This window comes from Dama dama, chromosome 10 (genome assembly GCF_033118175.1).
Source record: "Dama dama isolate Ldn47 chromosome 10, ASM3311817v1, whole genome shotgun sequence".
NCBI classification, from domain to species: domain Eukaryota; kingdom Metazoa; phylum Chordata; class Mammalia; order Artiodactyla; family Cervidae; genus Dama; species Dama dama.
The window spans coordinates 12869116-12897059 of record NC_083690.1 but is presented as its reverse complement, the minus strand read 5'-3'; the positions used below and the strand labels follow the sequence as shown (position 1 = coordinate 12897059).

The following is a 27944-nucleotide window of genomic DNA, read 5'->3' as shown; positions in this document are numbered from 1 at the left end:
TTCTTTGCACTGATCACTGAGGAAGGCTTTTTTATCTCTCCCTGCTATTCTTTGGAACTCTGCATTCAAATGGGTATATCTTCCCATTTCTCCTTTGCTTTTTGCTTTTATTTGTGAAACAAACACCTGAAATTGGTCTTGGTAAGATCAGGCATGACCCGGAGTCACGTTTTGCTGAGGTGGTTTGGCACTTTAAATGGAAGAGTTCTGGAGCTCTGGAGACTGCATTCTGGTACTCTGCATATGGTCACATTCATCTTTGCATCTTGAACACACTGCGCATGTTCTCTGCATTTAGAAACTAGAGAAACAAAGATGAGTAAGCGTTGGTCTTAACCTCACAAAGCTCAGTCCAAAGTCGGGATGGAACCAGAGAATTACAATCAATATGGAAGCCTTAGAGGGAGGACTTCCTGATATTAGAGATTTGTTCTTAATATTTAATCCCCCTCTCCATAAATCAGGGCTTCCCTGGGAGCTCAGCTGGTAAAGAATCCACCTGCAGTGCAAGAGACTCTGGTTCAATTCCTGGGTCGGGAAGATCTGCTGGAGAAGGGATAGGCTACCCACTCCAGTATTCTTGGGCTTCCCTGGTGGCTCAGACGGTAAAGAATCTGCCTGCAATGCGGGAGACCTGGGTTCAGTCCCTGGGTTGGAAGATCCCCTGGAGAAGGGAAAGGCTACCCATTCCAGTTTTCTGGCCTGGAGAATTCCATGGACTGTATAGTCCATCAGGTCGCAGAGTCGGACACGACTGAGCAACTTTTACTTAACTCCATAAATCACATTTGAAGATATTTAAATAGTTTATTGCTCCCCATTTGATAGGGGGATGGTTTCCCTTTAGAGTGTGAACTGCATTCTACCTGTTGCCATGGATGGCTTCCACATCCCAGGGCATCCTCCTTCCTTCCTCTCTTCTTTTTCCTTCTTCCTCCAGTGTCCATCCCCCTTCCTTCCTTTGCTTTCATTCATAACAACCTTTACTTTGAGGATGTGCCTTCATGAAATCACTCCATGGAATGTTTGTTTTGGGGGCACCCATTCAATTTAGTAGAGTGGGGTTTGTTGAGCCCACATACCATGGCGCAGGCTGCTTTCAAGGAAAAGAAACCTTTCTGTGCAGTTGACCCATCAATACCCAGAAGCATGGTGATCAATGTCCCCACTTCCTATCTTCTAATCAAGATTATGGAACAGCTGTTCTCAATCTTGTTAAGGTCACTGACCCTCTGGCTAAAGGTGCTCACTCATTAGATGCGAAGCCAGGTGCCTGGGGATAGCAGGGGCTGGTCAAATGATACATGGGCTATAATTTTATATAAATTATATCATTATAATTTTTCTTTCTTAAAAGCTGTGAAAAGGAGATCTTACAAGATGGAAATATTTATTATCTGTGGGTGGTGAGAATATAAATGTTATTTTTTTTGCCTCATCTGAATCTTCTGAGTTTCTCAAAAAAATGAATAAAATGAAAAGAATCCTTGTAATGAAGTCAAGGTCAGGGTTTGGCAGACTACTTCTGTAGAGGCCCAGATAGTAAATCTCTTAAGTCTTGTGGGCCCAGAGGTAAAATTGGAAAGAATACATAGGTGCTTATATAAACCAAAACGTAAGCCACTTAAGAATGTAAGAGGCATTCTTCATTCACACCTCTTAGCTGATAGACAATTAGCTGTGGTTTCCTAACCCCTGGTATAGGTACTTAAGATCACTCTCCACTGACGCTTGTACTTAAGAATAATAGTTACAGAGCCATCAGTTATTTCAGAAGATTATGCCACTTAGCGTTTGCCACATTTCCTCTCGTCTACCCACAAGTGAGAGACTAAAATCTAAGGGAGGAGATTTTCTTTCTTTGTTTTCTGTTGATCTTGTTTTGGGTCTTTTAATAGCACACTCTGTCTCTAATGGGTGTTAATCAACTTCTCACTTCCCGATAGCCTCCAAGTTGTCGTATGTAAGTGAAAAGTGTTAGTCCCTCCGTGGTGTCTGATTCTTTGCAACCCCGTGGACTGTAGCCTGCCAGACTCCTCTGTCCATGGGATTCTCTGGGCAAGAATACCAGAGTGGGTTGCCATTCCCTTCCCCAAGGGATCTTCCCCACCCAAGGATTGAACCCAGGTCTCCTGCATTGCAGGCAGATTCTTTACCATCTGAGCCACCAGAGCCCCACCCCCTCCTGTCTGCCAGGCATTGCCCTGGGTCCACGCCTTGGTCTTACTGAATGTTTGATTCTTGAGAAAGCAATTTCACATGCTGTGGAAAGGATGTCAGAATATCTGACAAAACAGCCCTCTGTTGGGATCCTACTGAGCCACCTACCAAGGAAAGTCCTGGGACCTCTCGTATTATCTTCAGGGAGCTTCCAAAATCCAATTTACATAGTGTCTAAAAGCAGATTACTGGTCACCTCGAGAGACTTTAGAGTTACAGATCTAAAAAGGATAGGATCGTATTTATTCCTTTTGGCTGTATGTACTCAGAAACCCCAATTTGCCCAGCTCAGAGAATAAGGAAGTTTATGATCTTGTGTGGTTCAGGCTCTCAGACAAGTCTAACTTGGGGACAGGATCTTGCTGTGATTCTGCCGCCTTCCCCCCGCCCCCCCGACTCCCCCCAGTGTGTCCCCTTCCTTAGTTTGTACCTTCTCAGATGCTTGTTGTAGTTCTGAGCATTACATGCAGACTTGGCAACCCCCAGGAGGCAGAAAAGGGGACTTGTAAAAAAAACAAAAGAAATACCACCTTTCCCTGGAGGGACCACCCCCAGCCGACACTCTCCCACTGACTTGGACCCCAGGCCCTTTCCCAGCCCCCCGGGGGGCCCTGGGAAGAGAACCGCCTCCTTCTTGGCTCTGGGAATGCAGCCCATGACCCGCCACAGCAAAACCAGGATCCTTGTAGCAAAGGGAAAAGGAAGGGCATGGATATGGGGAGGCCACCAGCACTGTCTCCCATGGCAAGGAAGGAGGAGCCACATTCACGCTTTCTTTCAAAAACAGGACTGAGGAATTTCCCTGGTAGTCCCGTGACCAAGACACGCCTCATTCCCAAGGCAGAGGGCCCAGGTTCGATCCCTGGTCAGGGAACTAGATCCCACATGCTGCAACTAAAACCTGGTGCAGCCAAATAAATAAAAATAAATTTTATAAAAACCACCCAGGTCTGAAAAGTGCTGTGTCCCCAGGGAGTGTTAGTGAGCCTGCGGTGGGGGGTCAGACACATCATCTCTGAAGCTCACAACAATTCCATGAGGGATCTGTTATCATCCCCTTCTTAAAACTGAGGAAACGAATGTTCAGGACAGTAAAGGAGCTCATGTGGCGTCTAAGACTCAGAATCAGTACTTACTCCCCCATCTCTGCCCTCCACCCTCATTTAGTAACATCAGGCCTCCTTTTGTAAGGAGCCTGGCAACTCCTTTGTAATAGCAGAAAGTACTGGCGCTCAACTTTTCCTTAGATAATATCGGCAAAGGGGAGGTTTGTCTCCTCCAGGACACCTCCTAAAACGCAGCTTGCGAGTTGCCACAAATTTCCATGTATCCATTCACTGCCTTAACTCTCCATCCATCCATCCTCCAACAGTCATTGATAGAGCCACGGCCCTGTTATCTTCGTTCCAGGGGTGGATGTTTACTTAGACTTGGCTCCTGTCCTCACAGGCCAGCAGGGGCCACCAGGGTGGGGGCAAGAAACCGCAGGAAAAAGCAGAGGAACGTGCCAGGAAAGGGAGGGAGGAGAGACTGCTCCGGCCGGGAGGAAGTTTTCCGCCGGGAGAGGAGAGGCAGGGTCCTGAAGGATGAGTGAGAGGTCATCGGGTGCCTGTGGGCAGGAAGAGGGCACTCGAGAGACCGGGAGAGCCCAGGCTGAGGCTGGAGCCACAGTATGGCTGGCAGGTACCAGGCTGGCACTGAAGCTCCTCGGCGACCACAGGAGGGCTCAGGTGTGGAGGATATGAAACAGGAGCCAGATCCAGCCCCGGGGTGACGGAGACGCACGGGAAGATTTTACATGGAGAAGTGGCATGATCAGGTCTTGCATTTTAGAGGGACAACCTTGCCCTGTCTGTCCTGGATGCATTTTCCCTTCCTTCTTTCCCTGATTTTGTTCCGGGCCCCATATGACAGGCTGAAAACACTCCTTTCCAGACGCCCTTACATCTAGTGTAGCCACATGTCCCAGTCCCGAAATTCAGCAAGTGGCACTTCCTGGAAAGCTTTTTGTTGGCCCTTCCCTCTTCTTCCTGCCTGGAACTTGGACGTAATGTCTGGAAGCCCTGCAGCCATCTTGCAATCTAGATGACAAAGCCACAAGCTGAGGTTGGAGTAGGACAGAAGGAGCCTGGATTCTTGGTGAAAATTGTTGAGCAGCTGCACCCATCCTGACTGCCGTCCTTCATTCTCAGTATGGGATGGACAGATAGAGGCAAATACAAGCACATGCTTTGCTTGTTTAAGCCGCTGACAGCTGAATGTTATCCTGACACTTGGGTCAGAAAAGAGGGTCAAGCAGGCAGCCATAAAAACCACCCTGAGGATGGAGAGCAGAAAGGACTGTGAGCAGGCTCAGGCAGAAAGCCCCATGGCATGCAGGAGATACACAGCCCATGGCCCTGAAGCGGGTGGCTGTGTGCTGGCCCTGGGCAGCCCACGAGGAGGAGCAGGCGTGGGGTGGAAGCAGTGAGCTTACAGTACCTGCAGGGACTTCAGGAAGAGACGTCCTGTGAGCAGTGGGAGAACTGGGTCTGGGCCGGGAAATGAGTTGGGTTGTCAGCAGGTAGGGTGGCAGAGGCTACGACAGGCCGTGGTTGTCCAGCAAGCAGAGAAAGGCACGGGCAGAGCCCGGGGAAGGCTGCCATCTAAAGGGCTCATGGGAAAGCACGTGATTTAGGCAAAATCCATGTTGTTTAAGGCATCTCTGCCTGATTGGACTCTTTCCTTTCCCGGTTATTGAAATGGAAACTGACTCTCCCAAGTTCCCCACATTGCAGTGACACAGCATTCCCCTTCTGGGCCCACCGGGTCTGACCTAGAGCCCTTTCAGTTCAGTTCAGTTGCTCAGCGTGTCTGACTTTTTGCCACTGCATGAGCTGCAGCATGCCAGGCTTCCCTGTCCATCACCAATTCCTGGAGCTTGTTTAAACTCATGTCCATTGAGTTGGTGATGCCATCCAACCATCTCATTCTCTGTCGTCACCTTCTCCTCCTGCCTTCAATCTTTCCCAGCGTCAGGGACTTTTCTAATGAGTCAGTTTTTCACATCAGGTGGCCAAAGTGTTAAAGCTTCAGCATCAGTCCTTCCAGTGAACATTCAGAACTATTCACCTCTAGGATTGACTGGTTTGACCTCCTTGCAGTCCAAGGAACTCTCAAGAGTCTTCTCCAACACCACCATTCAAAAGCATCAGTTCTTCGGCGCTCAGCTTTCTTTATAGTCCAACTCTCACAGCCATACATGACTACTGGAAAAACCATAGCTTTGACTTTTATCCCAGTAAATTTCATCTCCAGCACTCTGCATAACATCTCCCTCCCATGGCTTGCTGCCACCTCCATCTACCTCCCTCAAGTATTTTTGGACAGATTTCCAATTTGATACATGAACATGCCATCAGTCAAAACAGTCTTTTTAACGAGCCTCTTGTCCTGACAGCTGTGTTTAAGATAGGGCATAGAAACCGGGTAATGGAAATCTAGAAAATTGTCCATTCTGGATTGAAACCTGACTGTGTGCCCCCACAGTTCCAGCTCACACACAGGCCTGCTGTCTTCTTTTAAAAATAAAGAGGAAATTATGAATAGTGACAAAGATGTAATTTGTGCAAATGAAAAAAAAAATCTTCTGATCGGATAGTTGGAGGAGATGAGAAGAAGGTGTAATTACTGAGCATGGCCTGAGTACATCACGTGCAGCTTCCTGCCATGTGTCCCTGGGCATGGCTCTGAACTGGGAGTGGTTGATATTAGTCCTACCTTCCGGATGAGGGGGAGCCAAGGCTCAGGGCAGGGCATGCACATGTTACACTCACACAGCTCCACAATGGCAGGCTGAGGTTAAAGTCAGCATCCCCTGAGTCCGTACCCCAAGCTGCCACTGCTTTTCTGGCAACCAAATATGAAAATTAATAAAACGTTAATAAAATACAACCCTCCTCCAATGAACTTACAGTTTCCGGGGCAAGGAGAAGGATGGGGGCCAAGGAATAGTTAGGGAGTTTGGAATGGACATGTACACATGGCTATATTTAAAATGGATAACCAACAAGGACTTACTGTATAGCACAGGGAACTCTGCTCAAAGTTATGTGGCAGCCTGCATTAACATTGTTAATTGCTTATACTCCAGTACAAAATAAAAAGTTTAAAAAAAAAAATACAGCCCTCCCCTCTGAACAGGAGGAGGCCCCTCTGCAACGCCTCCCATGTGGGCGTTATGACTGACCAGCATCTCTCTCTCCAGCCCTTCTTCTTGGGAACTTTTTCAGCAAAACCACTCCCGTCCTGATTGAGCTGGCAACAACAGCCCCTCCGTGTTCTCTGAGCCATTTCTCCGCCACCGAGAATTGTGGCTTCATCCCCCAGCCCTCCCACCATCTTGTAGTTTCAACTGGAGGAGCCTTGGGGAGGGAAGAATGTCATTTTTGTTGATAATTATTTAGGGGAAGTAGAATGTAATTTACAATGGCAACTTTTTTTTAGGAGATGAACCTGGGGTGGGGGTGGACTCTGAAACAGAAGAAATCTCTTCACCTAATGCCAGCTCATACTCTACAGAGAAAAGAAATCCCTTGGCCTTGGGTGAAGGTGATTTCAATAACTGAGCCATTCCGTCTGGCCCAAGCTAAACAAAAAGAGAGAATCCCAGGAGGAGACTATGAATCCTCAAGACAAAACAGATGCTTCACGGCACGTGGACCAGACATCTGAGCAAGTGCCTGAAGTGACCAGATGTTGTTTGCATGTTCCATAGCACTCACAAAAGAAAGCAAGGCGTGAACCCAGGTTTCCAGCGGTGGCCCGGCACCTGATCCCCTGGCCGTGAAGTCATCTTCACCCAGCCTTCTGTGGCGGCTCATGCCCTTCAGAAGATTGGGGTTCAACTCCCGTAGCAGATAATCCCCCCATCCCCATCCCTGGTCAATTCATACAGAAGCAGCACTGCTTGGAGCCTTTTTTAAAAACTATGATTTCTAAAAACATTTGTTTTCTTTCTTTAAAAAAAAAATCTATTGGAGGATATTTGCTTCACAGTATTATGCTGTTTTCTGCCATACCTCAACATGAATCAGCCACAGACCTACATATGTCCCCTCCCTCTTGAACCCCTCCCTCCCATCTCCCACCCCATCCTACCCCACTAGGTATCATCACAGGGCACCGGGTTGAGCTGGCTTGGAAGCGTTTCAACCCGAGAGAGTCTCTTGGGCTGATGAGCCTGCAGCCAACACGAACGGATGGGCCCCTCCCTGGAGAGCTGGCCATAGGGGCCGGGCGGGGTCACTGCCCCGGTGCCCCCTGAGACTCTCAAGCCACACTCAGTGTCCCCAAGCACCTGAGCAGTCCCTCGAGGTCCGGAAGTGTCTGAATGTCCCCACCTCCTGATTTAAAGTATAGAACGATCATCTGACAGCCTAGATTTTACACACTGCAAATACAGTTTTTAGTATTTTATAATGTGGCAGCTCTGAGATAGAGCTGTATGTCCTGAGGGAAACTATTAAGAGATAGATTGCTGAGTGAATAAAAGTAAGTTGCGAATCCATAGATAGCATATCTCATTTTTATGAAATTACATGTATTTGTGTATGTGTTTATTTCAGTAGACATATATCTTAGATCTGTTTTATTAGTAGAGACATTTAAATTATCAGAATAACACAGAACTCCTAAAATGGGAAGAGAGACTTTGAGAGATTCCCCCCCCCACCTTTTTTTTAATGCCTTGTATTTTTATAGTATTTTATTTCACCTTTAGCAAGCATGCATTGCTTTTTGAAGAATACCTTTTTTTTTTTTTTGAAGAAAACCTTTTTATTCCGAAATATTTTCAAGCTTACAGAAAAGTTGCAAGTAAAAAAGAAATACCTATATACCTTTTACCCAGCTTTATCTGGCATTTTACCCTCAATTGGTTAATTGTTCTATTATTTGCAATAGATACTGCAAGTATATTTTTCTGATCTATTTGAGGGTATACTGCATGCATCGTATGTTTTATTTTTCCTTTCTTACACTAAACGTAGGCTCCTATATATACTTTTTTGCATATTACATTTTTCTCTGCAGTTGTTCCATATCAGTTCATGGAGATCTTCCTCGGGTTTTGTTGTTGTTTTTTTAATTTTTTTACAGCTGTGAGTTTACCATAGATTATTCAGCTGCTCGCCTCAGGCATGCATTATTTTTGAAAGCAGAAAAACAAAGATGAATAGTGCAATGGAAAATTTAAATCCACTGAAGAGAGCAAGCTAAGGTTCTGATAGAAAGTCTGTGTTTTTAAAATGGGTAGAGCTGTGGGAGAAGTCAGGTGGCTGGTGAGCCCTTGAACCTCACAAATTGAGCAGTAGAGGCGGCAGGGGGTCCAACCCAGGTAGATTGGGGTCTCTTCTCTGGAGGCAGAGCCTGAGATGACAGTTGGAGGACATGTGAGTGAATGGGAAGTAATGATGGGTCAGGGCAGGTGACAGAGTCAAGAAGGAAGCGTGCTCAGCTGAGTCGGACTTCAGCCTAATCTAGCAGGAGCTCCAGAGCAGCAATCACACAAGAGGGGTTCCCACCTTGAGGGGAAGGGGTGGGGGGTCTCCCATCCCCCATATACAATAACATACTTTGAGAATGTTGAAGAGTGTAAATTAATACATGTTATGAGGCTTGTTCCTGATGCCTGGCCTGTAGTAGATCTTCAACAAATGTTAGTTTTTACTATTATGGTCATTACGGGCTTCCCAGGAAGTGTCAATGGTAAAGAACATGCCTGCCAATGCAGGAGACTTAAGAGACCTAGGTTCCTGGGTCGGGAAGATCCCATAGAGAAGGAAATGGCAAGCTAGTCAATCTTAAAGGAAGTCAACCCTGAATGTTCACTGGAAGGACTGATGCTAAAGCTGAAGCTCCAATACTTTGGCCACCCGATGCAAAGAGCCGACTCATTGGAAAAGACCCTGATGCTGGGAAAGATTGAGGGCAGGAGGAGAAAGGGCAACAGACGGTGAGATGGTTGCATAGCATCACTGGCTCAGTGGACATGAGGTTGAGCAAGTTCTGGCAGTTGGTCAAAGACAGGGAAGCCTGGCGTGCTGCAGTCCACGGGGTCACAAAGAGTCGGACACAACTGAGCGTCTAAACAACAACAACAAAAGAACTGGAAGTAGTTGAGGATGTGCTTAGGTCAAAGCCACCCCCTCCAGGAAACCGTCTTACTGGGCCCCAGCACCAGCCATGATCCGTGGCACTTTGTACCTCCAGGCTGGTAGACAGGGCAACTACTTCTGAGTCAGTCTGATCCAGGTACAAATTCTAGCTGTGTGACCCTGGGCAAGTTACTTAACCTCTCTGTGCCTGATCCTGTCATCTGTTAAAAGGGGACATTGTCTTCCTCAAGGGGGTCCTTATGAAGCTTAACTGAGATGAGGCACGTGCAGAGTGCTCAGCTCAGAGCAGATGCTCAGTAAATAAAACAGTGCTACACTGTTATTTTCACTTTCTGCATTTTATTATGAAAGCACTTTACAGTGCTACCCAAGACTTTAAGCTCTTGATTGCTAGGAACGGTTGATCTGGGTGCCCCCTTAGGCTCCACCAACACCTGGCTTCGAGAGGGAGCTCCGCAAATGTTCATTGCCTTGAATCGCCCGAAGAAACAGCATCCTACCTTACCCAGAGAACGAGGAGCAGGCCGTTTCCTTTCTCCACGGTCCCTAGCAGACTTGGGTCATGGACACTTGGGCATCTGAAAAGATACCTGCTGGTGAAATTCTGAGAGCTACTGTGCTGGAATCTAGAACTCCCAAATTGGCAACTCAATATCATAATTTAATATGAAGTATGTCATGCTGGGGCTTCCCTGGTTCCTCAGGCGGTAAAGAATCTGCCCGCAATGTGGGACACCTAGGTTCAATTCCTAGTTGGGAAGATTCCCTGGAGAAGGGAATGGCAACCCACTCTGGTATTCTTATATTCTGATATCTCCCCTGATGCTATCTCAGCCATCCCAGGCCACTGACTGCCCGCAGGGATCATCTCCAGACCTGCATCTTGGCTGCCTGCTGAGAAATTGCTTGCCTGCAAGAGGGATTATTTATACCTACTTTCTCTATGTTTGGGCTTCCCTTGTGGCTCAGCTAGTAAAGAATCTGCCAGCAATGTGGGAGACCTGGGTTCAATCCCTGGGTTGAGAAGATTCCCTGGAGAAGGGAAAGACTATCCACTCCAGTATTCTGGCCTGGAGAATTCCAAGGACTGTATAGTCCATGAGGTCACAGAGTCGGACACAGCTGAGCGACTTTCACTTCACTTCCGTATGTTCAAACCAACCTTCCTTTATTTCTCTTGCCCTTTTCTTTGTTTATGATGCCCATTTTTCCCCCTTACCACTGAGACAGAATAAATTGAGTGTAACTAATGATTTGTGACACCATTTTCACTGTGATAGCTGGCAACGTAAAGATGCACAGCATTTTCATAAATATGTACTCAGGCAGGATAAAAGTAAAAAGTGCCCAAGGAGAATCTGTTTATACTCTTCAAGCCTAAGTACCACCGAAGGCATTAAGGAAATCAGTTTTTAATACCAAAATTGTTACCAGGGTGCATCCCCGATTTCCTGATTGATTCAAGGCAAGTTTCTGATATTAATGAGAATATTAAATTATATGGAGGTTGCCTCCTAATCCTCTGACTGATTTGAAATGAACTTGAATCAGGGCAGTTTAAAAATAGCCTTTATAGCATCTTTATGACTTGATACCATGGGGAAATAAATATGAAGCTAATGCCACAGAAGGCTTCCTCCTGATGTAGGGGCTGTCTCGGCCAGGAATTCTTCCTCTGGTGGTAATTTAAAAAGATGCTTGTCATCTCCTTACAGCAGTTCATAATTCAAAAACAATCTATACATAATACTCAATTAAGGAACCACAGAGCCATGTCGGCCGCTGATGACAGATGAACGGGCCGAATGGAAATTCTGCCCAACTCAAGAAAACACCGCTAAAATCAATGCCTTTGTCAGGGAAACCATGATTTATTAACACATTCCTTAACCTGCATTGAGTTGTAAATCAATGCGTCCCCATCGAAAGCTAATACCAAAGCAAGATGGCTCAAACTTCATACAGGTCCTGGTGGCAGAACTGTAACTCAGACAAGGGCCTGCACGTTGCGGGGCCAAGCTGGTTGTGTCTGTGTCCCCCTCCAGGAGGGGCCCCTCGGGGGGAGATGTGGACAGAGGAGCCTGGTGGGCTACAGTCCATGGGGTCACAAAAGGGTCAGCATCTATGCCCTTATCCAAACCTCTCTGTCACTGATGAGACAGGTGTCATTATTCTCTTAACAGGTGAGGAAGTCGAGGTTCACCAAGGTCAGTAAGTGGCCCAAGATCCCCAAGGACAGAACCCAAGTCTGCAGCTTGGGCTCTGGCATCCGAGCACCTGGGTTCTGATCCTGGCTGCCCTGTTTTCTAACTGAGTCCCTTTGCCTTAGTTCCTTAACTTCTCCATGCCTCAGTCTTCTCATCTGTAAAATGGGAATGACTTCTGTGTTCCCCCTCCCAGGACAGAGGTCTATTGGGAGAATTCAGTGAGACATGGGGTGAAAGTCCTTCGAGTCCTGCCCTACTTCCAAGCCTCCCTCCACCCACTCTGCCTCAGTGTCTGCCCTTACTTGGGATGGGACCAGGAGCTGTGATGGGGGTTCAGAACTCCTCAACTTCACAGGAGGTGGGAAATAGACCCAGAAACTTCTAGTACCAAATGCCAGACTCCCGGTTCTTGTTCCAACCCAAGAAAAGGCTCCCACTCTTCCCACCTAAGTCTCATGTCTGGGCCAACCAGGAATGTCACAGAGCCTTGAAGTCCACACCAGTACCCAGGAGAGTGGAGAGTCATTCGTATGTCCTTACTTTGAGACAGACTTTAGCCTCTTGCCTGATGTCCCTTTGTAATTTATCATATGGTCATTGCCTCATTGCCTTTTTTTTTTTTTTTTTTTATTAGTTGGAGGCTAATTACTTCACAACATTGCAGTGGGTTTTGTCATACATTGACATGAATCAGCCATAGATCCACACGTATTCCCCATCCCGATCCCCCCTCCCACCTCCCTCTCCACCCGATTCCTCTGGGTCTTCCCAGTGCACCAGGCCCGAGCACTTGTCTCATGCATCCCACCTGGGCTGGTGATCTGTTTCACCATAGATAGTATACATGCTGTTCTTTTGAAATATCCCACCCTCACATTCTCCCACAGAGTCCAAAAGTCTGTTCTGTATTTCTGTGTCTCTTTTTCTGTTTTGCATATAGGGTTATCGTTACCATCTTTCTAAATTCCATATATATGTGTTAGTATGCTGTAATGTTCTTTATCTTTCTGGCTTACTTCACTCTGTATAAGGGGCTCCAGTTTCATCCATCTCATTAGGACTGGTTCAAATGAATTCTTTTTAATGGCTGAGTAATATTCCATGGTGTATATGTACCACAGCTTCCTTATCCATTCATCTGCTGATGAGCATCTAGGTTGCTTCCATGTCCTGGCTATTATAAACAGTGCTGAGATGAACATTGGGGTGCACGTGTCTCTTTCAGATCTGGTTTCCTCAGTTTGTATGCCCAGAAGTAGGATTGCTGGGTCATATGGCAGTTCTATTTACAGTTTTTTAAGAAATCTCCACACTGTTTTCCATAGCGATTGTACTAGTTTGCATTCCCACCAACAGGGTAAGAGAGTTCCCTTTTCTCCACACCCTCTCCAGCATTTATTGCTTATAGACTTTTGGATAGCAGCCATCCTGACTGGCGTGTAATGGTACCTCATTGTGGTTTTGATTTGCATTTCTCTGATAATGAGTGATGTTGAGCATCTTTTCATGTGTTTGTTAGCCATCTGTATGTCTTCTTTGGAGAAATGTCTGTTTAGTTCTTTGGCCCATTTTTTGATTGGGTCATTTATTTTTCTGGAATTGAGCTGCAGGAGTTGCTTGTATATTTTTGAGATTAATCCTTTGTCTGTTGCTTCGTTTGCTATTATTTTCTCCCAATCTGAGGGCTGTCTTTTCACCTTATTTATAGTTTCCTTTGTAGTGCAAAAGCTTTTAAGTTTCACTAGGTCCCATTTGTTTAGTTTTGCTTTTATTTCCAATATTCTGGGAGGTGGGTCATAGAGGATCTTGCTGTGATTTACGTCGGAGAGTGTTTTGCCTATGTTCTCCTCTAGGAGTTTTATAGTTTCTGGTCTTACATTTAGATCTTTAATCCATTTTGAGTTTATTTTTGTGTATGGTGTTGGAAAGTGTTCTAGTTTCATTCTTTTACAAGTGGTTGACCAGTTTTCCCAGCACCCCTTGTTAAAGAGGTTGTCTTTTTTCCATTGTATATCCTTGCCTCCTTTGTCAAAGATAAGGTGTCCATAGGTTCGTGGATTTATCTCTGGGCTTTCTATTCTGTTCCATTGATCTATATTTCTGTCTTTGTGCCAGTACCATACTGTCTTGATGACTGTGGCTTTGTAGTAGAGTCTGAAGTCAGGCAGGTTGATTCCTCCAGCTCCATTCTTCTTTCTCAAGATTACTTTGGCTATTCGAGGTTTTTTGTATTTCCATACAAATTGTGAAATTCTTTGGTCTAGTTCTGTGAAAAATACCGTTGGTAGCTTGATAGGGATTGCATTGAATCTATAGATTGCTTTGGGTAGAATAGCCATTTTGACAATATTAATTCTTCCAATCCATGAACACGGTATGTTTCTCCATCTGTTTGTGTCCTCTTTGATTTCTTTCATCAGTGTTTTATAGTTTTCTATGTATAGGTCTTTTGTTTCTTTAGGTAAATATACTCCTAAGTATTTTATTCTTTTTGCTGCAATGGTGAATGGTATTGTTTCCTTAATTTCTCTTTCTGTTTTTTCATTGTTAGTATATAGGAATGCAAGGGATTTCTGTGTGTTAATTTTATATCCTGCAACTTTACTATATTCATTGATTAGCTCTAGTAATTTTCTGGTAGAGTCTTTAGGGTTTTCTATGTAGAGGATCATGTCATCTGCAAACAGTGAGAGTTTCACTTCTTCTTTTCCTATCTGGATTCCTTTTACTTCTTTTTCTGCTCTGATTGCTGTGGCCAAAACTTCCAACACTATGTTGAATAGTAGTGGTGAGAGTGGGCACCCTTGTCTTGTTCCTGATTTCAGGGGAAATGCTTTCAATTTTTCACCATTGAGGGTGATGCTTGCTGTGGGTTTGTCATATATAGCTTTTATTATGTTGAGGTATGTTCCTTCTATTCTAGCTTTTTGGAGAGTTTTAATCATAAATGAGTGTTGAATTTTGTCAAAGGCTTTCTCTGCATCTATTGAGATAATCATATGGTTTTTATCTTTCAATTTGTTAATGTGGTGTATTACATTGATTTGCGGATATTGAAGAATCCTTGCATTCCTGGGATAAAGCCCACTTGGTCGTGGTGTATGATTTTTTTAATATGTTGTTGGAGTCTGTTTGCTAGAATTTTGTTAAGGATTTTTGCATCTATGTTCATCAGTGATATTGGCCTGTAGTTTTCTTTTTTGGTGGCATCTTTGTCTGGTTTTGGAATTAGGGTGATGGTGGCCTCATAGAATGAGTTTGGAAGTTTACCTTCTTCTGCAATTTTCTGGAAGAGTTTGAGTAAGATAGGTGTTAGCTCTTCTCTAAATTTTTGGTAGAATTCAGCTGTGAAGCCATCTGGTCCTGGGCTTTTGTTTGCTGGAAGATTTTTGATTACAGTTTCGATTTCCTTGCCTGTGATGGGTCTGTTAAGATCTTCTATTTCTTCCTGGTTCAGTTTTGGAAAGTTATACTTTTCTAAGAATTTGTCCATTTCATCCAAGTTGTCCATTTTATTGGCTTAGAGCTGCTGGTAGTAGTCTCTTATGATCCTTTGTATTTCAGTGTTGTCTGTTGTGATCTCTCCATTTTCATTTCTAATTTTGCTAATTTGGTTCTTCTCTCTTTGTTTCTTAATGAGTCTTGCTAATGGTTTGTCAATTTTGTTTATTTTTTCAAAAAATCAGCTTTTAGCTTTGTTGATTTTTGCTATGGTCTCTTTAGTTTCTATTGCATTTATTTCTGCCTTAATTTTTAAGATTTCTTTCCTTCTGCTAACCCTGGGGTTCTTCATTTCTTCCTTCTCTAATTGCTTTAGGTGTAGAGTTAGGTTATTTATTTGGCTTTTTTCTTGTTTCTTGATGTAAGCCTGCAATGCTATGAACCTTCCCCTTAGCACTGCTTTTACAGTGTCCCATAGGTTTTGGGTTGTTGTGTTTTCATTTTCATTCGTTTCTATACATATTTTGATTTCTTTTTTGATTTCTTCTATGATTTGTTGGTTATTCAGAAGCGTGTTATTTAGCCTCCATGTGTTTGAATTTTTAACAATTTTTTTCCTGTAATTGAGATCTAATCTTACTGCACTGTGGTCAGAAAAGATGACTGGAATGATTTCAATTTTTTTGAATTTTCCAAGACTAGATTTATGGCCCAGGATGTGATCTATTCTGGAGAAGGTTCCGTGTGCACTTGAGAAAAAGGTGAAGTTGATTGTTTTGGGGTGAAATGTCCTATAGATATCAATTAGGTCTAGCTGGTCCATTGTGTCATTTAAGGTTTGTGTTTCCTTGTTAATTTTCTGTTTAGTTGATCTATCCATAGTTGTGAGTGGGGTATTCAAGTCTCCCACTATTATTGTGTTACTATTAATTTCCTCTTTCATACTCGTCAGTGTTTGCCGTACATATTGCGGTGTTCCTATGTTGGGTGCATATATATTTATAATTGTTATATCTTCTGCTTGGATTGATCCTTTGATCATTATGTAGTGTCCTTCTTTGTCTCTTTTCACAGCCTTTATTTGAAAGTCTATTTTATCTGATATGACTATTGCGACTCCTGCTTTCTTTTGGTCTCCGTCTGCATGAAACATTTTTTTCCAGCCCTTCACTTTTAGTCTGTATGTGTCTCTTGCTTTGAGGTGGGTCTCTTGTAGACAGCATATATGGGGGTCTTGTTTTTGTATCCATTCAGCCAAGCTTTGTCTTTTGGTTGGGGCATTCAACCCATTTACATTTAAGGTAATTATTGATAGGTGTGGTCCCGTTGCCATTTACTTTGTTGTTTTGGGTTCACGTTTATACAACCTTTCTGCATTTCCTGTCTAGAGAAGATCCTTTAGCATTTGTTGAAGAGCTGGTTTGGTGGTGCTGAATTCTCTCAGCTTTTGCTTATCTGTAAAGTTTTTGAATTCTCCTTCATATCTGAATGAGATCCTTGCTGGATACAGTAATCTAGGTTGTAGGTTATTCTCTTTCATTACTTTCAGAACGTCCTGCCATTCCCTTCTGGCCTGGAGGGTTTCTATTGATAGATCAGCTGTTATCCTTATGGGAATCCCTTTGTGTGTTATTTGTTGTTTCTCCCTTGCTGCTTTTAAGATTTGTTCTTTGTGTTTGATCTTTGTTAATTTGATTAATATGTGTCTTGGGGTATTTCGCCTTGGGTTTATCCTGTTTGGGACTCTCTGGGTTTCTTGGACTTGGGTGGCTATTTCCTTCCCCATTTTAGGGAAGTTTTCAGTTATTATCTCCTCGAGTATTTTCTCATGGCCTTTCTTTTTGTCTTCTTCTTCTGGAACTCCTATGATTCGAATGTTGGGGTGTTTCACATTGTCCCAGAGGTCCCTGAGGTTGTCCTCATTTCTTTTGATCCTTTTTTCTTTTTTCCTCTCTGCTTCATTTATTTCCACCATTTTATCTTCTACCTCACTTATCCTATCTTCTGCCTCCGTTATTCTACTCTTGGTTCCCTTCAAAGTGTTTTTGATCTCATTCATTGCATTGTTCATTTTTAATTGACTTTTTTATTTCTTCTAGGTCTTTATTAAACATTTCTTGTATCTTTTCAATCTTTGTTTCCAGGCTATTTATCTGTAACTCCATTTTGTTTTCAAGATTTTGGATCATTTTTATTATCATTATTCTAAATTCTTTTTCAGGTAGATTCCCTATCTCCTCCTCTTTTGTTTGACTTGGTGGGCATTTTTCATGTTCCTTTACCTGTTGGGTATTTCTTTGCCTTTTCATCTTGTTTAGATTGCTGTGTCTGGAGTGGGCTTTCTGTATTCTGGAGGTCTGTGGTTCCTTTTTATTGTGGAGGATTAACCCAGTGGGTGGGGTTAGACGATTGGCTTGTCAAGGTTTCCTGGTTAGGGAAGCTTGCGTCAGTGTTCTGGTGCGTGGAACTTGATTTCTTCTCTTTGGAGAGCAATGGAGTGCCCAGTAATGAGTTTTGAGATGGGTCTATGTGTTAGGTGTGACCTTGGGCAGCCTGTATGTTGATGTTCAGGGCTATGTTCCTGCATTGCTGGAGAATTTGCGTGGTATGTCTTGCTCTAAAACTTATTGGCTCTTGGGAGGTGGTTGGTTTCAGTGTAGGTATGAAGGCTTTTGGACAGTCACTTATTACTTAAAGTTCCATGTAGTCAGGAGTTTTCTGGTGTTCTCAGGTTTTGGGCTTAAGTCTCCTGCCTCTGGATTTCAGTTTTATTCTTCCTGTAGTCTCAGGACTTCTCCAACTATACAGCACTGATAATAAAACTTCTAGGTTAATGGCTAAAAGATTCTCCCCCGTTAGGGACACCCAGAGAGGTTCACAGAGTTACATGAAGAAGAGGAGAGGGAGGAGGGAGATAGAGATGAGCAGGAGGAGAAAAAGGGGGACTCAAGAGGAGAGAGACAGATCTACGCAGCTGTCTGTTCCCAGAGTGTTCTCCGTATCTCAGACACCTACAAAGATTCACAGAATTGGATTGGGAAGAGAAGGGGAAGGGAGGAAATAGAGGTGTTCTGAGGTAGAAAACAGAGAGTCAAGATTGGGAGAGAATAATCTTCGGTTTAAAAATAGGGCTTCTCTTCCTTTTTTTTTTTTTGTAAGGTTATAGTGTATTGAAAATGAAAATTAAGGAGTAGTAGAAGAGTACTAGAGGACTTAAAAGAAATAAGAGAAAAAGAAAAATAGAGAAAAGAAGAGAAAAAGGAAAGAAAAAAGAAAGGAAAAAGGAAAAAAAAAGAGAGAAAAAAAAATTTTTTTTTCCCTAATTAAAAAAATCGTAAAAATCTATGAAAATGAAAGTTAAGGAGTAATGGGAGAGTAATAGGGAATTTTAAAGGAAAATAAAAGAGAAAAAATAAAAAATAAAAAAAAAATTTTTTTTTCTTCCTTACTTAGAAAAATAAAAAGTAAAAATATATCTAGGAATTTCTCTGGAGCTGTTGCGGTCAGTGTGGGTTCGGCTCAGTTTCAGATAGCTCCTCGTTCCAGCTTACACTTCTCGATATCTATAGGGCCCTTCCGGTGTAGTCCGTGTTTTCTACGGGGATTTTAATCTGTTGCACCAGTCCCTTCTGAAGCGGTTCCCTTTGTTTATTTGGCTTCTGTTTGCCGGTCTCTTCAGAGCCTCATTTCCGCCCTGACACAGGCGGGCGGAGGTGGACTCTTATTCAGGTAGCTAGTTCCGTCGCTTTGCGGGGAGGGGCCGGCGCCGCGGGGACGGGCTGGGGCTGCTCTCTCCGTCTGCACAGCTCAGGCTCCCGGCCGCTCTATATGGAGCGCGCCCCGCGCTGCGCGAGGTTACAGCCCTCCGGTGTTCCACAAAAGCGCGGAACGAAAAGCTGCGCCTGCTCTCTGTGCCTTCCCCGTCAGAGCGGTCCAGGCAGCCAGGGGCTTGGTGGGCGCACTCTCCCCAGGTGTGGCGCGCCCACTCCCTTCCGCGGACCCAGTCTCAGTTTCCGCTGGCCCCAGTCGGGTGCGCGCGCCTTCTGCCCTCCGCGTCCCCAGCCCCAGTCCCCGCCCGCGCCGGTCGGGTGCCTGCGCCCTGTGTCTCGCCGCGACCTTCCCCTCCCCCCTGCCTCCTGCCTCCGGCGGAGCTGGGCCGGTCTGCAGCCTGCGAGCTCTTCTCTGGACCCTCTCGGTCTCTTTGTTCTGCGAACGGCCGGCAGTGTGTTCCGGCCGGTTAATTTACTCTCTCTCTTTTGGTCTCCCACAGTTCAAGTTGGCAACTCACAGAAGCTCCCTCCGATTGTCCTCAGGGCACTCAGGCCCGGACCCTACCCCAAGCAATGCCGCCTAAGACTCCCCTCCCGGGACGGATCTCCGTCCTTAGCTCTTTTGTCTCACTTTTTATATTTTGTCCTACCTCCTTTCGAAGACAATGGGCTGCTTTTCTGGGCGCCTGATGACCTCAGCTAGCGATCAGAAGTTGTTTTGTGAAGTTTGTTCTGCATTCAGTTATTCTTTTGATGAATTTGTAGGAGAGAAAGTGGTCTCCCCGTCCTACTCCTCCGCCATCTTGGCTCCTCCCCCTGAACTCCCTCATTGCCTTTTCAGGATGCAAATACCAAGTTCTTTATTGTAATGGAATGAGCCAGAAATGAGAAGGATCTGAACACAATGGCTCTGCTTAGTGACAATCTCTTTCAAAATCTTTATTTCTAGTCCCCTTTGGCATCTTTGCTCACCTAAAAATCCTCATTTAGTCACATTTTCTGTGACTTGGGACATTAACAATAAATGATGAGCACTTGGGCCCAGGGGAGAGAATGGATGGGATTCGCTGGTGGTGGAGAAACCCAGCTATCCGCAGCCCGCCGACACCCATTCTGAAAGCTCTGCTGGTCACTTGCACAGTCTCTATTAATGCTCCTGTCTCGGCAAATGCCAATAAGTACGGCATGAAATTTAAACATAAGTGAGGTTTTATAGCTAATTATGGCTAATGCGAACTACTTTCAAAATTGCCAAGCATTCCTTCCAGAATAATACAGTTTGCAACTATGAATTAGGCATTAAGAGCCAAATTTCATAAACATGATTTAGCAGACAACAAAATAATAATACTAAGTGCTTTCCGACTGGCCATTAGGAGCTACCCAAGGTGGGTCTAATTGCACACGCTCCCACTGGGACTTCCGACAGCACAGACCTTAAGGCTCGGAAACCCCAGGAGGGCGGTGGAGCAGGCAGGCATTCCACAGCCCTCCAGCCCGCATGGTCAGGAGCTGTTCACGTCCCCAGTGATATGGTTCCAGCTGCAGCTTTTAGCCACATGGCTCCGTCCCTCCTGTGCTCCTTTCCTGGTCCATGCCACCTCGATGTTGGCTTGTGATCGCCAGGTCAATTCGTGATCACTGCAAACATTACTGCAATGAAAACATAAAAAGTGATGCCTCCCCCCCTTGCTAACCCCGCCCCCCACTAGCCTGGCTGTGAAGTCACCCGTGTGAGTTTAGTGTCTGTCTGTCCTCCATTCAGCTGAGGATACAAACACATACACACATGTGCTCTCACACGGACATTATCTTTTTCTTTTTTAGTTGGAGAGTAATGGCTTTCCAGTGTTGTGTTGGTTTCTGCCATACAACAACGGGAGTCGGCCCCAAGTGTGTGTGTGTGTGTGTGTGTGTGTGTGTGTGTGTGTGTGTGTGTGTGTGCATACATATATACAAAACTCTGTCTCTTGAGCCTCCCTCCCACCCTTCTAGGTCATCACAGAGCACCAGGTTGCGCTCCCTGTGTTATATAGCAACTTCCCACTAGGTATCTGTTTTACATATGGATGTTATGTTTATTTTACAAAAACAGGACCACACAATTTTTTTTACATCTTGCTATTCATACTTAATAATATATTTGGTGCCTATCAACACTGGTGTATGTAAATCTACCTCTTTTTAAAAAAAAATACACATACTATAATTTATCCAGTCTTCTATAAGTGGATATTATAAATAATGCCTCTGTGCACACTCTGTATTTATGACCACAGACACAACACACCTACACCTGTGGGCTCTTCCCTGGTGTTTCCAAAGGATATGTTTATGTGAAAATGTTGGCATTGGTCTAGGGGAATGCACAGCAAAATGTGAGAAGCCAGTTGCACCTAGTTACCTCTGAAATGAGATATATCTGTTTGCATCTTAATAAGGGTCAACGGAAATAGCTGTCTCCCCACCCTTGGCTGTTTTAAGTAGGGAAACCTGGGTCACCTTTCTTTCCATCCCTAGCTGCGGGCCCCGGGCCGGCAGACAGCCACACCTATGCACAGGTGGGTCTCAGTTCCTACTGCAGGACAGTGCCTGTAGTCTATAGGGCTCTGTTCAAAGTTTCCCAGACCTACTGACGAGCAGGGCTCAACATTTGGATCGTGTTTTCATCATGCTTTCCAGAATCATTGTCAAATGCAGAATAATTCCTTCACCATGAAGATCCCTCCTGTAGCCACACCCATACCCAACGCCCCTGCACCCCTGTCCCTAACTCCTAGCAACCATATCTGTAATGTTGCCACCTTAAGAATGTAATGGAAGTGGGGACTTCCCTGGTGGTCTGGTGGCTAAGACTCTGCCCTTCCACTGCAAGGGGCCTGGCTTCAGTCCCTGGTCAGGGAACTAGATCCTGCATGCCTCAGCTAAAGATCCCATGTGCTGCAATGAAGACCCAGCATAGCCAAATAAAGAAAGAAAGAATTAGGTAAATGGAGTCATACAGTATGGAACCTTTTGAATTGGCTTTTTTTTAGATCAGTGAAGTTTCCTTGATATCCATTCAAGACATTGCATCTGTCAGTAGTTGATTCCTTTTCGTTGCTGAGTAGTGTTCCATGGTGTGGATGCCTCTTAACTGTGACCATTCCTTAGACTTTCTGTGTTTTTGATGACCTTTACAGTTTTGAGAAGTACTGGTCAGGTATTTTATAGAACATTTACTGGCAAATAGAAGGGGGAAAAGTGGAAGCAGTGACAGATTTTCTTTTCTTGGGCTCCAGAATCACTGTGGATGGTGACTGCAGTCATCAAGTGAAAGGGTCTACTGGGATCTACCTAATGTTTTTCTCATGCCATAATTATGATCACAGAGGTCAATTACTGTTTTAATCCCAATCATGTTGTTGTTCAGTCGCTAAGTCATGTCCAAATCTTTGTGACCCTGTCTGCACGCCAGGCTTCCCTGTTCTTCACCATCTCCCAGAGCTTGCTCAAATTCATGTCCATTGAGTCGATGATGCCATCCAACCATCTCATCCTCTGTCGCCCCCTTCTCCTCCTGCACTCAACCCTTCCCAGAATCAGGGTCTTTTCCAATGAATCAGCTCTTCACATCAGATGGCCACAGTATTGGAGCTTCAGCATCAGTCCTTCCAGTGAATATTCAGGGTTGATTTCTTTTGGGATTGACAGGTTTGATCTCCTGGCTGTCCAAGGAACTCAAAAAATTCAGTAAAAGTTACTACAAAATTCAGTGGTCTTGATATATTCACAGAACTGTGCCACCATTGCCATTGTCTTAATTCCAGACCATTTTTACCATTCTGCAAAGAAACTCTGTGCTTGTTAGCAGTCGTCCCCATTCCTTCTTTCCCCTCTTCCTCCAGCAACCTCTAGTGAGCTTTCTTTCGCTATGGATATGCCCATTCTGGACATTTCTTAACTTACCGTAATGTTTTTGAGAAGTGGTGGACTCTTAGTCTTTATATGTACAAACATGTATCTATTTTGCCCTTAAATTTGAATGATGGTTTAGCTAAGTAAAAAAATGGGAGTTCACAGTTACTTGCCCTAAGCATTTTGAAGGTATCACTCCCTGGTTCTTTTATGATTGAGATGTCTGCTACCTGTCTAATTGTCATTCCTTTATAATATTTTTGCCATGATATCTTTTGAAAACTTTTCTTTTTGATGCTCCATAATTTTACCATGACATATGTCAGTGTGAATTGATTTTTATATACCCTACTTAGTACTGTTTTTTTTTTTTTTTGAAAACCCATATGTTCCTCCCTTCTGGAAAATTCCTGGCTATTATTTTTTCAAATTGTTCTTACTATTATTGCCTCCTTCCTTCTGTTCCATTTCCTCTTAAGCCTTCATTGATACCTCTTAACCCATCCTTTGGGTTCTTTGAATTGCACATTCATATTGCTCGAGTCTGGTCTCTATGTTGTTTTCTGATTCAGCTCCTCAGTTCTTCCTTTTCACTCACTGATGCCCTATCTGATTAGTGTCTAGTCTACAACTTATCCAATATATTGAGAGTTTTGTTTTAAAACTTTAACTTTTATGTTCACCATTTCTGAATTTTCATTACCAACTATTCTTATTCAATTCATGCCTGTTTTGTTTCATAACGTCTTGTTCTTTTTTACAGATATTAGTCCTTTATTGAGAATATTTGAGAGCCAAATATTTATTTTAAATATTTTCCAGACTGTTAATAGTATTGATTTCCCATGACGTGGATTCATGTCCCTGATTAAAGAGTTTGTTACTTAGCATGAGATTTTCATGGCTGGTAGGATTTTTTATTTCAGGTTCAATTTGAGTAAGAAGCATTTTGGAGTTTTATTTTTCCCTCACTTTTCTCTGGACTAACTTCTCTCTGTCCAGTGGTTTTGGTTACTTCCACCCGAAAAGTATCCATCTAGGACCAGGCTTTATAATACTGCTTTAAAGTCCTGGTCCCACAGTCATCCTGGGGAAACACGTTTTGGTTGCTTGACCTGAGCCCGTGTCTGTCTTCCCTCCTTAGGTCCATGGGTTGCAGTCAGCCTTCACCCAGTGCTGGCCTGGAGGCACCTCCTACCAGCACAGGAAAACCAGTGATTAAATGTTAAGGAGCTATATGAGTTGGTTGTTAAAAGCCATTACTACAATTTAATTATACAAACTCATCATTAAATAAATTATATTAAGAAGCAAAGGTAATACTCAACATATTCAACACTTACCAGTCTCTTCTGTGTATGTGGTGGTGGAGGGGAGACATCATTTTTTTTCTTTTTCTTTGCCTATTTTTTCTTATTTCTAAAATTATGAAAGTATGATAACATATTTACAAGAGACATGGAAAATACAGAACAAAGTCACACATAGTTCCACTATATATTTTGTTGTTGTTGTTCAGTCGCTAAGTCATGTTTGACTCTTTACAAGTCAAGTCAAGCCTCTTTTTTTTTTTTTTTTTGGAGCGCTTGTTAACCACACCAGCCCAGCACTGCCCTGACCCAGGGCAGCAGAGGTTTCCTTCAATCTCCTTCCATAACTGGAGGTATTGAGGCTCCCCTGTTTCTGCCAGGAGCCAACCTTTATTTCCTTATCTCAGAGAAAGTGCTTTCAGTCTCGATTATAAGAGCTCAGCTCCCACTCACTACTCTGTCTTTCCGCTTTTTTTCTGGTCGCTAGAACTATTTATTTTGGTTTTGAAGGCTCCCTCTGTCCTTTGGTTTCTTTTTTTGTATTTTACCCATCATGGCTCTCAGTTTGGAGAGGAAGAGCTACATTAAATGTTAACCTTGCTGTGCTGTCTTGATTAGAGCTCCATAAATGTTCTTTTTCATGGACATGTACCTTCTGCCTTCTGTGGCTATTTGTGTAGGCCTCAGAGGGTTTCCTTCATCTCTCTCAAAGTCATTCACCTTATCACCCCCTCTCTCCTTGTTCCTTGGGGCTTCCCAGGTGGCTCAGTGGTAAAGAATCCACCTGCCAATGCAGGAGACACAAAAGACACAGGTTGGATCCCTGAGTCGGGAAGATCCCCTGGAGTAGGAAATGGCAATCCACTCCAGTATCCTTGCTGGAAAATTGCATGGACAGAGGGGCCTGGCAGGCTACAGTCCACGGGGTCATAAAGAGTCGGACGCGGCTGAGCACCGTATACATACTGCACATTACTCGTTCCCTAGCATTTCCTGTGCAAGGCAGACAGACAGGTGAATAGTGTATTGTGTACTGAGTTATCCTTGGAAAGAGTCTCAATGTCACATGTGCCACCTTCGTATTTATTATATAATGCTGAATAACATCATGTATTTATCATTAACAATGTGCTGCTGTTCACAGAAGAAACCCTTGGAGCCCCCGGTTATCTCGGTGGAAATCCTTGGCCCCCTGACGCTCTCTCCCTCCCCTGCAGGTGTCAAGGCTGTCTTCTCCGGCCACTACCACAGGAACGCTGGGGGCACCTACCGGAACCTTGACATGGTGGTGTCATCCGCCATCGGGTGCCAGCTGGGCAAAGATGCCCACGGGCTCCGAGTCGTGATGGTCACCGCTGAGAAAATCGTCCACCGGTACTACAGCCTAGATGAGCTGAGTGAGAAGGGGATAGAAGACGATCTGATGGATCTGTTGAAGGAAAACTAATCACCGATTACGATTGATTTACTTTTCACTTCTACTGTTTTTTTTTTTTTTTCATTTTGTTAGAAACAGTACCTGCATACAACCCCTTATTGGAATAAAAAAAAAAAAGTGTTCCAGGCAGATTTGTGAATTTATGTCCTTCCCCTTAAAGGACTGGGTCCTGCCCTAAATGATACTCAAATGGAACTGCCCTCCCTTTTTAAAAGAGAGGAGGGAGGAGCCTGAGAATGAAAGAATAAATGATGTTATTAGAATATCCCTGCATGGGTGATTAAATACGTTCTCCTAATGATGTGTTTCTCACGTCTGCTCTTCATTAAATGGTTTCTGGCAGCCTTTGGTAAATGTCTACTTATCAACTTCAGTCACACCTTGACATCCAAGTGTGATCTCTGATGATCCTTTGAGCAAACTGCATCTGATTATAATAAACTGTGGTCAGGACTCCCAAAATGTTAAGCAAAATGAAGGTCATCTCCTTTCCTTCCTAACAAAACAAATCACCATGTCCCATTACTAGAGCCGCAGACTCATCTTAATAAGGAGCTGAGCCGCTGACATTTGCTGTTAAAGTCTGGGACCAGTGATGGAGGTGATGCAGGTCAAGTGTTGAGTTTACCTTCTTGGCAGCTAGAAGAGTCGCCTTTGCACCTACGTGTGCTCAGTCACTTAGTCGCGTCTCTTTGCGACCCCATGGACCATAGCCTCCAAGCTCCCCTGTCCATGGAATTTTCCAAGCAAGAACCACCTGGGAAGCCATAAATTGTCCGTATTTGAAAACCTCATCCCAGAGACTAGAACTGAGCCCTTGAAGGTCCATCTCTGCAGTCAAGGGCGGCACACCTGATTCCCTCTCATTCATTGCTGCAACAACTCCTCCACATGTGGGCATTCTCCTGTGATGGAAATCATCCTCCGTTTATGAGACCCTTAGCTCTGCTTTCACAGAAGACATGGGAACTGAGGCAGAGTTCCCCAGAAACCAAGCATGAATTTACCGGGGTAAAAACAGCGCTTTCGGCTACGTTATCTAAATTGGCACCAACTTTGATTAAATGCACTTGCTGGTGCCTTAATCAGGAGCATGGATGGGTTAAAATCAACATTGTCTTTGTTTAATCTACCTCGCCACTGCTTCTCCACTGCTCCCGGCCACCGCATTAGTTCATCCACTTCTTTTTCAGCAGATGTCCTGGTGGACCAGGAACCTGGGTACTCACCATCCTGCCAGGAAAACTCCACAGCATTACGCAGTAGCATTCAGTCATCTTAAAAAAGAAAAAAAAAAAAAAACCCAACTGGTTACAAATGAACTGCAAAGTCCATTAAATTAAATGACTTTCTTGTTGAAAAGTTTTAGTCAATGTAGCAAAACCATGAGAAATTAAAGTGAAAGATAATTGGATATGTAAATTCATAAGGAACAAAAGACAAGAAGTTAATTATACTCCAGATCAGTGACACACCATAGCTCATTGTTATGTGGCAAGAAAATTAAAAATTTTCAAAATTAGTGTGATTCTATTGAAGAGTTCTGCCTCATTCTTGCCTTGTGTTCATCTTTCTTCACAACAGATGTGGCTAGAAGAAATCAAGAAGAGGAATTCAGGAAGAGGCATAACCAGAAAGCCTTGATTTCTGAGGCCTGGGATGTCGTAACTTGTGAACTGGAATTGTCGGTGCAGATTCAGGGTTCCTGGGGGCAATTGGGGAGAGTTCGTCACCAAGGGCTAGTGGAGACACCTTGTCATGTCACCTGTAAGAAATACTCTAGACTGTGGCACTTGGGTTTGGGAAAGAATATGGAAATAATTTAAAGTAATGGAAATGAAACTTCTAGATCTCCTTTTCCAGAAACCTAATAAGGTAATTAACTCAAAACACGGCAAGAAATTAAAAAGAATTCATTTGAATCAGTTCTAAGAATATACTAAGAGGAGGGAATCCTATGAAATCCTCACCATTTTTAAAGTAAGCAAATAGCATTATTTTCCAGTGGTGTTAGGTTCAGAAAGGAGTTAGGAAGTTATTATAAGTCTGATAGTTGATAATTACCAGTGTGTTCACTTATGATTCCTTTTCCTTTTAAAAAGAGATATTTTTTAAAAAGTGCCTTATGCCATGATAAAACAATAAAACACACCATGATCATAAGTGCCATGGTTTTGATTGTTGATTATCTGCTAAGTACTGTTTTAAGTCCATTGGCTCAGAGTAGGGGGGCCACTTGGCCAAGGTCACAGTGGGCAAGGCAGGATTGAAGTGTAAGCAGTCCAGCTGCTGAGCCTGTGTTCCCCAACGCTGTCCTCTTTCCTGGGAAACATTTTTCACAAGTGAGAGGTTTGTACCTGCATTTGGCAGTAGTCAGCATTCAGCACTCAGTGTTAGAGGCCCTGGGACTTCATCCCAAGGTTTGCAAAGCCTGCGCAGGGCCCAGAAGCCCCTTCTCTGACACCAGGTTCAGGGTGGCGAAAGCCTGTCCAAGGAACAGGTTG

General features: G+C 44.0%; 1 protein-coding gene across 1 annotated transcript in view; it reads left to right on the top strand.

Moving 5' to 3' along the window:
* The window catches only part of CPPED1 (calcineurin like phosphoesterase domain containing 1), a 135435-nt gene extending 109732 nt beyond the window's left edge, over positions 1 to 25703 (top strand). Inside the window, exon 4 of the mRNA XM_061152863.1 lies at positions 25220 to 25703. Coding sequence (XP_061008846.1) covers positions 25220 to 25449 — 230 coding nt within the window. The 3' untranslated portion in view covers positions 25450 to 25703. The remainder of the gene's footprint in view (positions 1 to 25219) is intronic.
* Positions 25704 to 27944: the final 2241 nt, after the last annotated feature.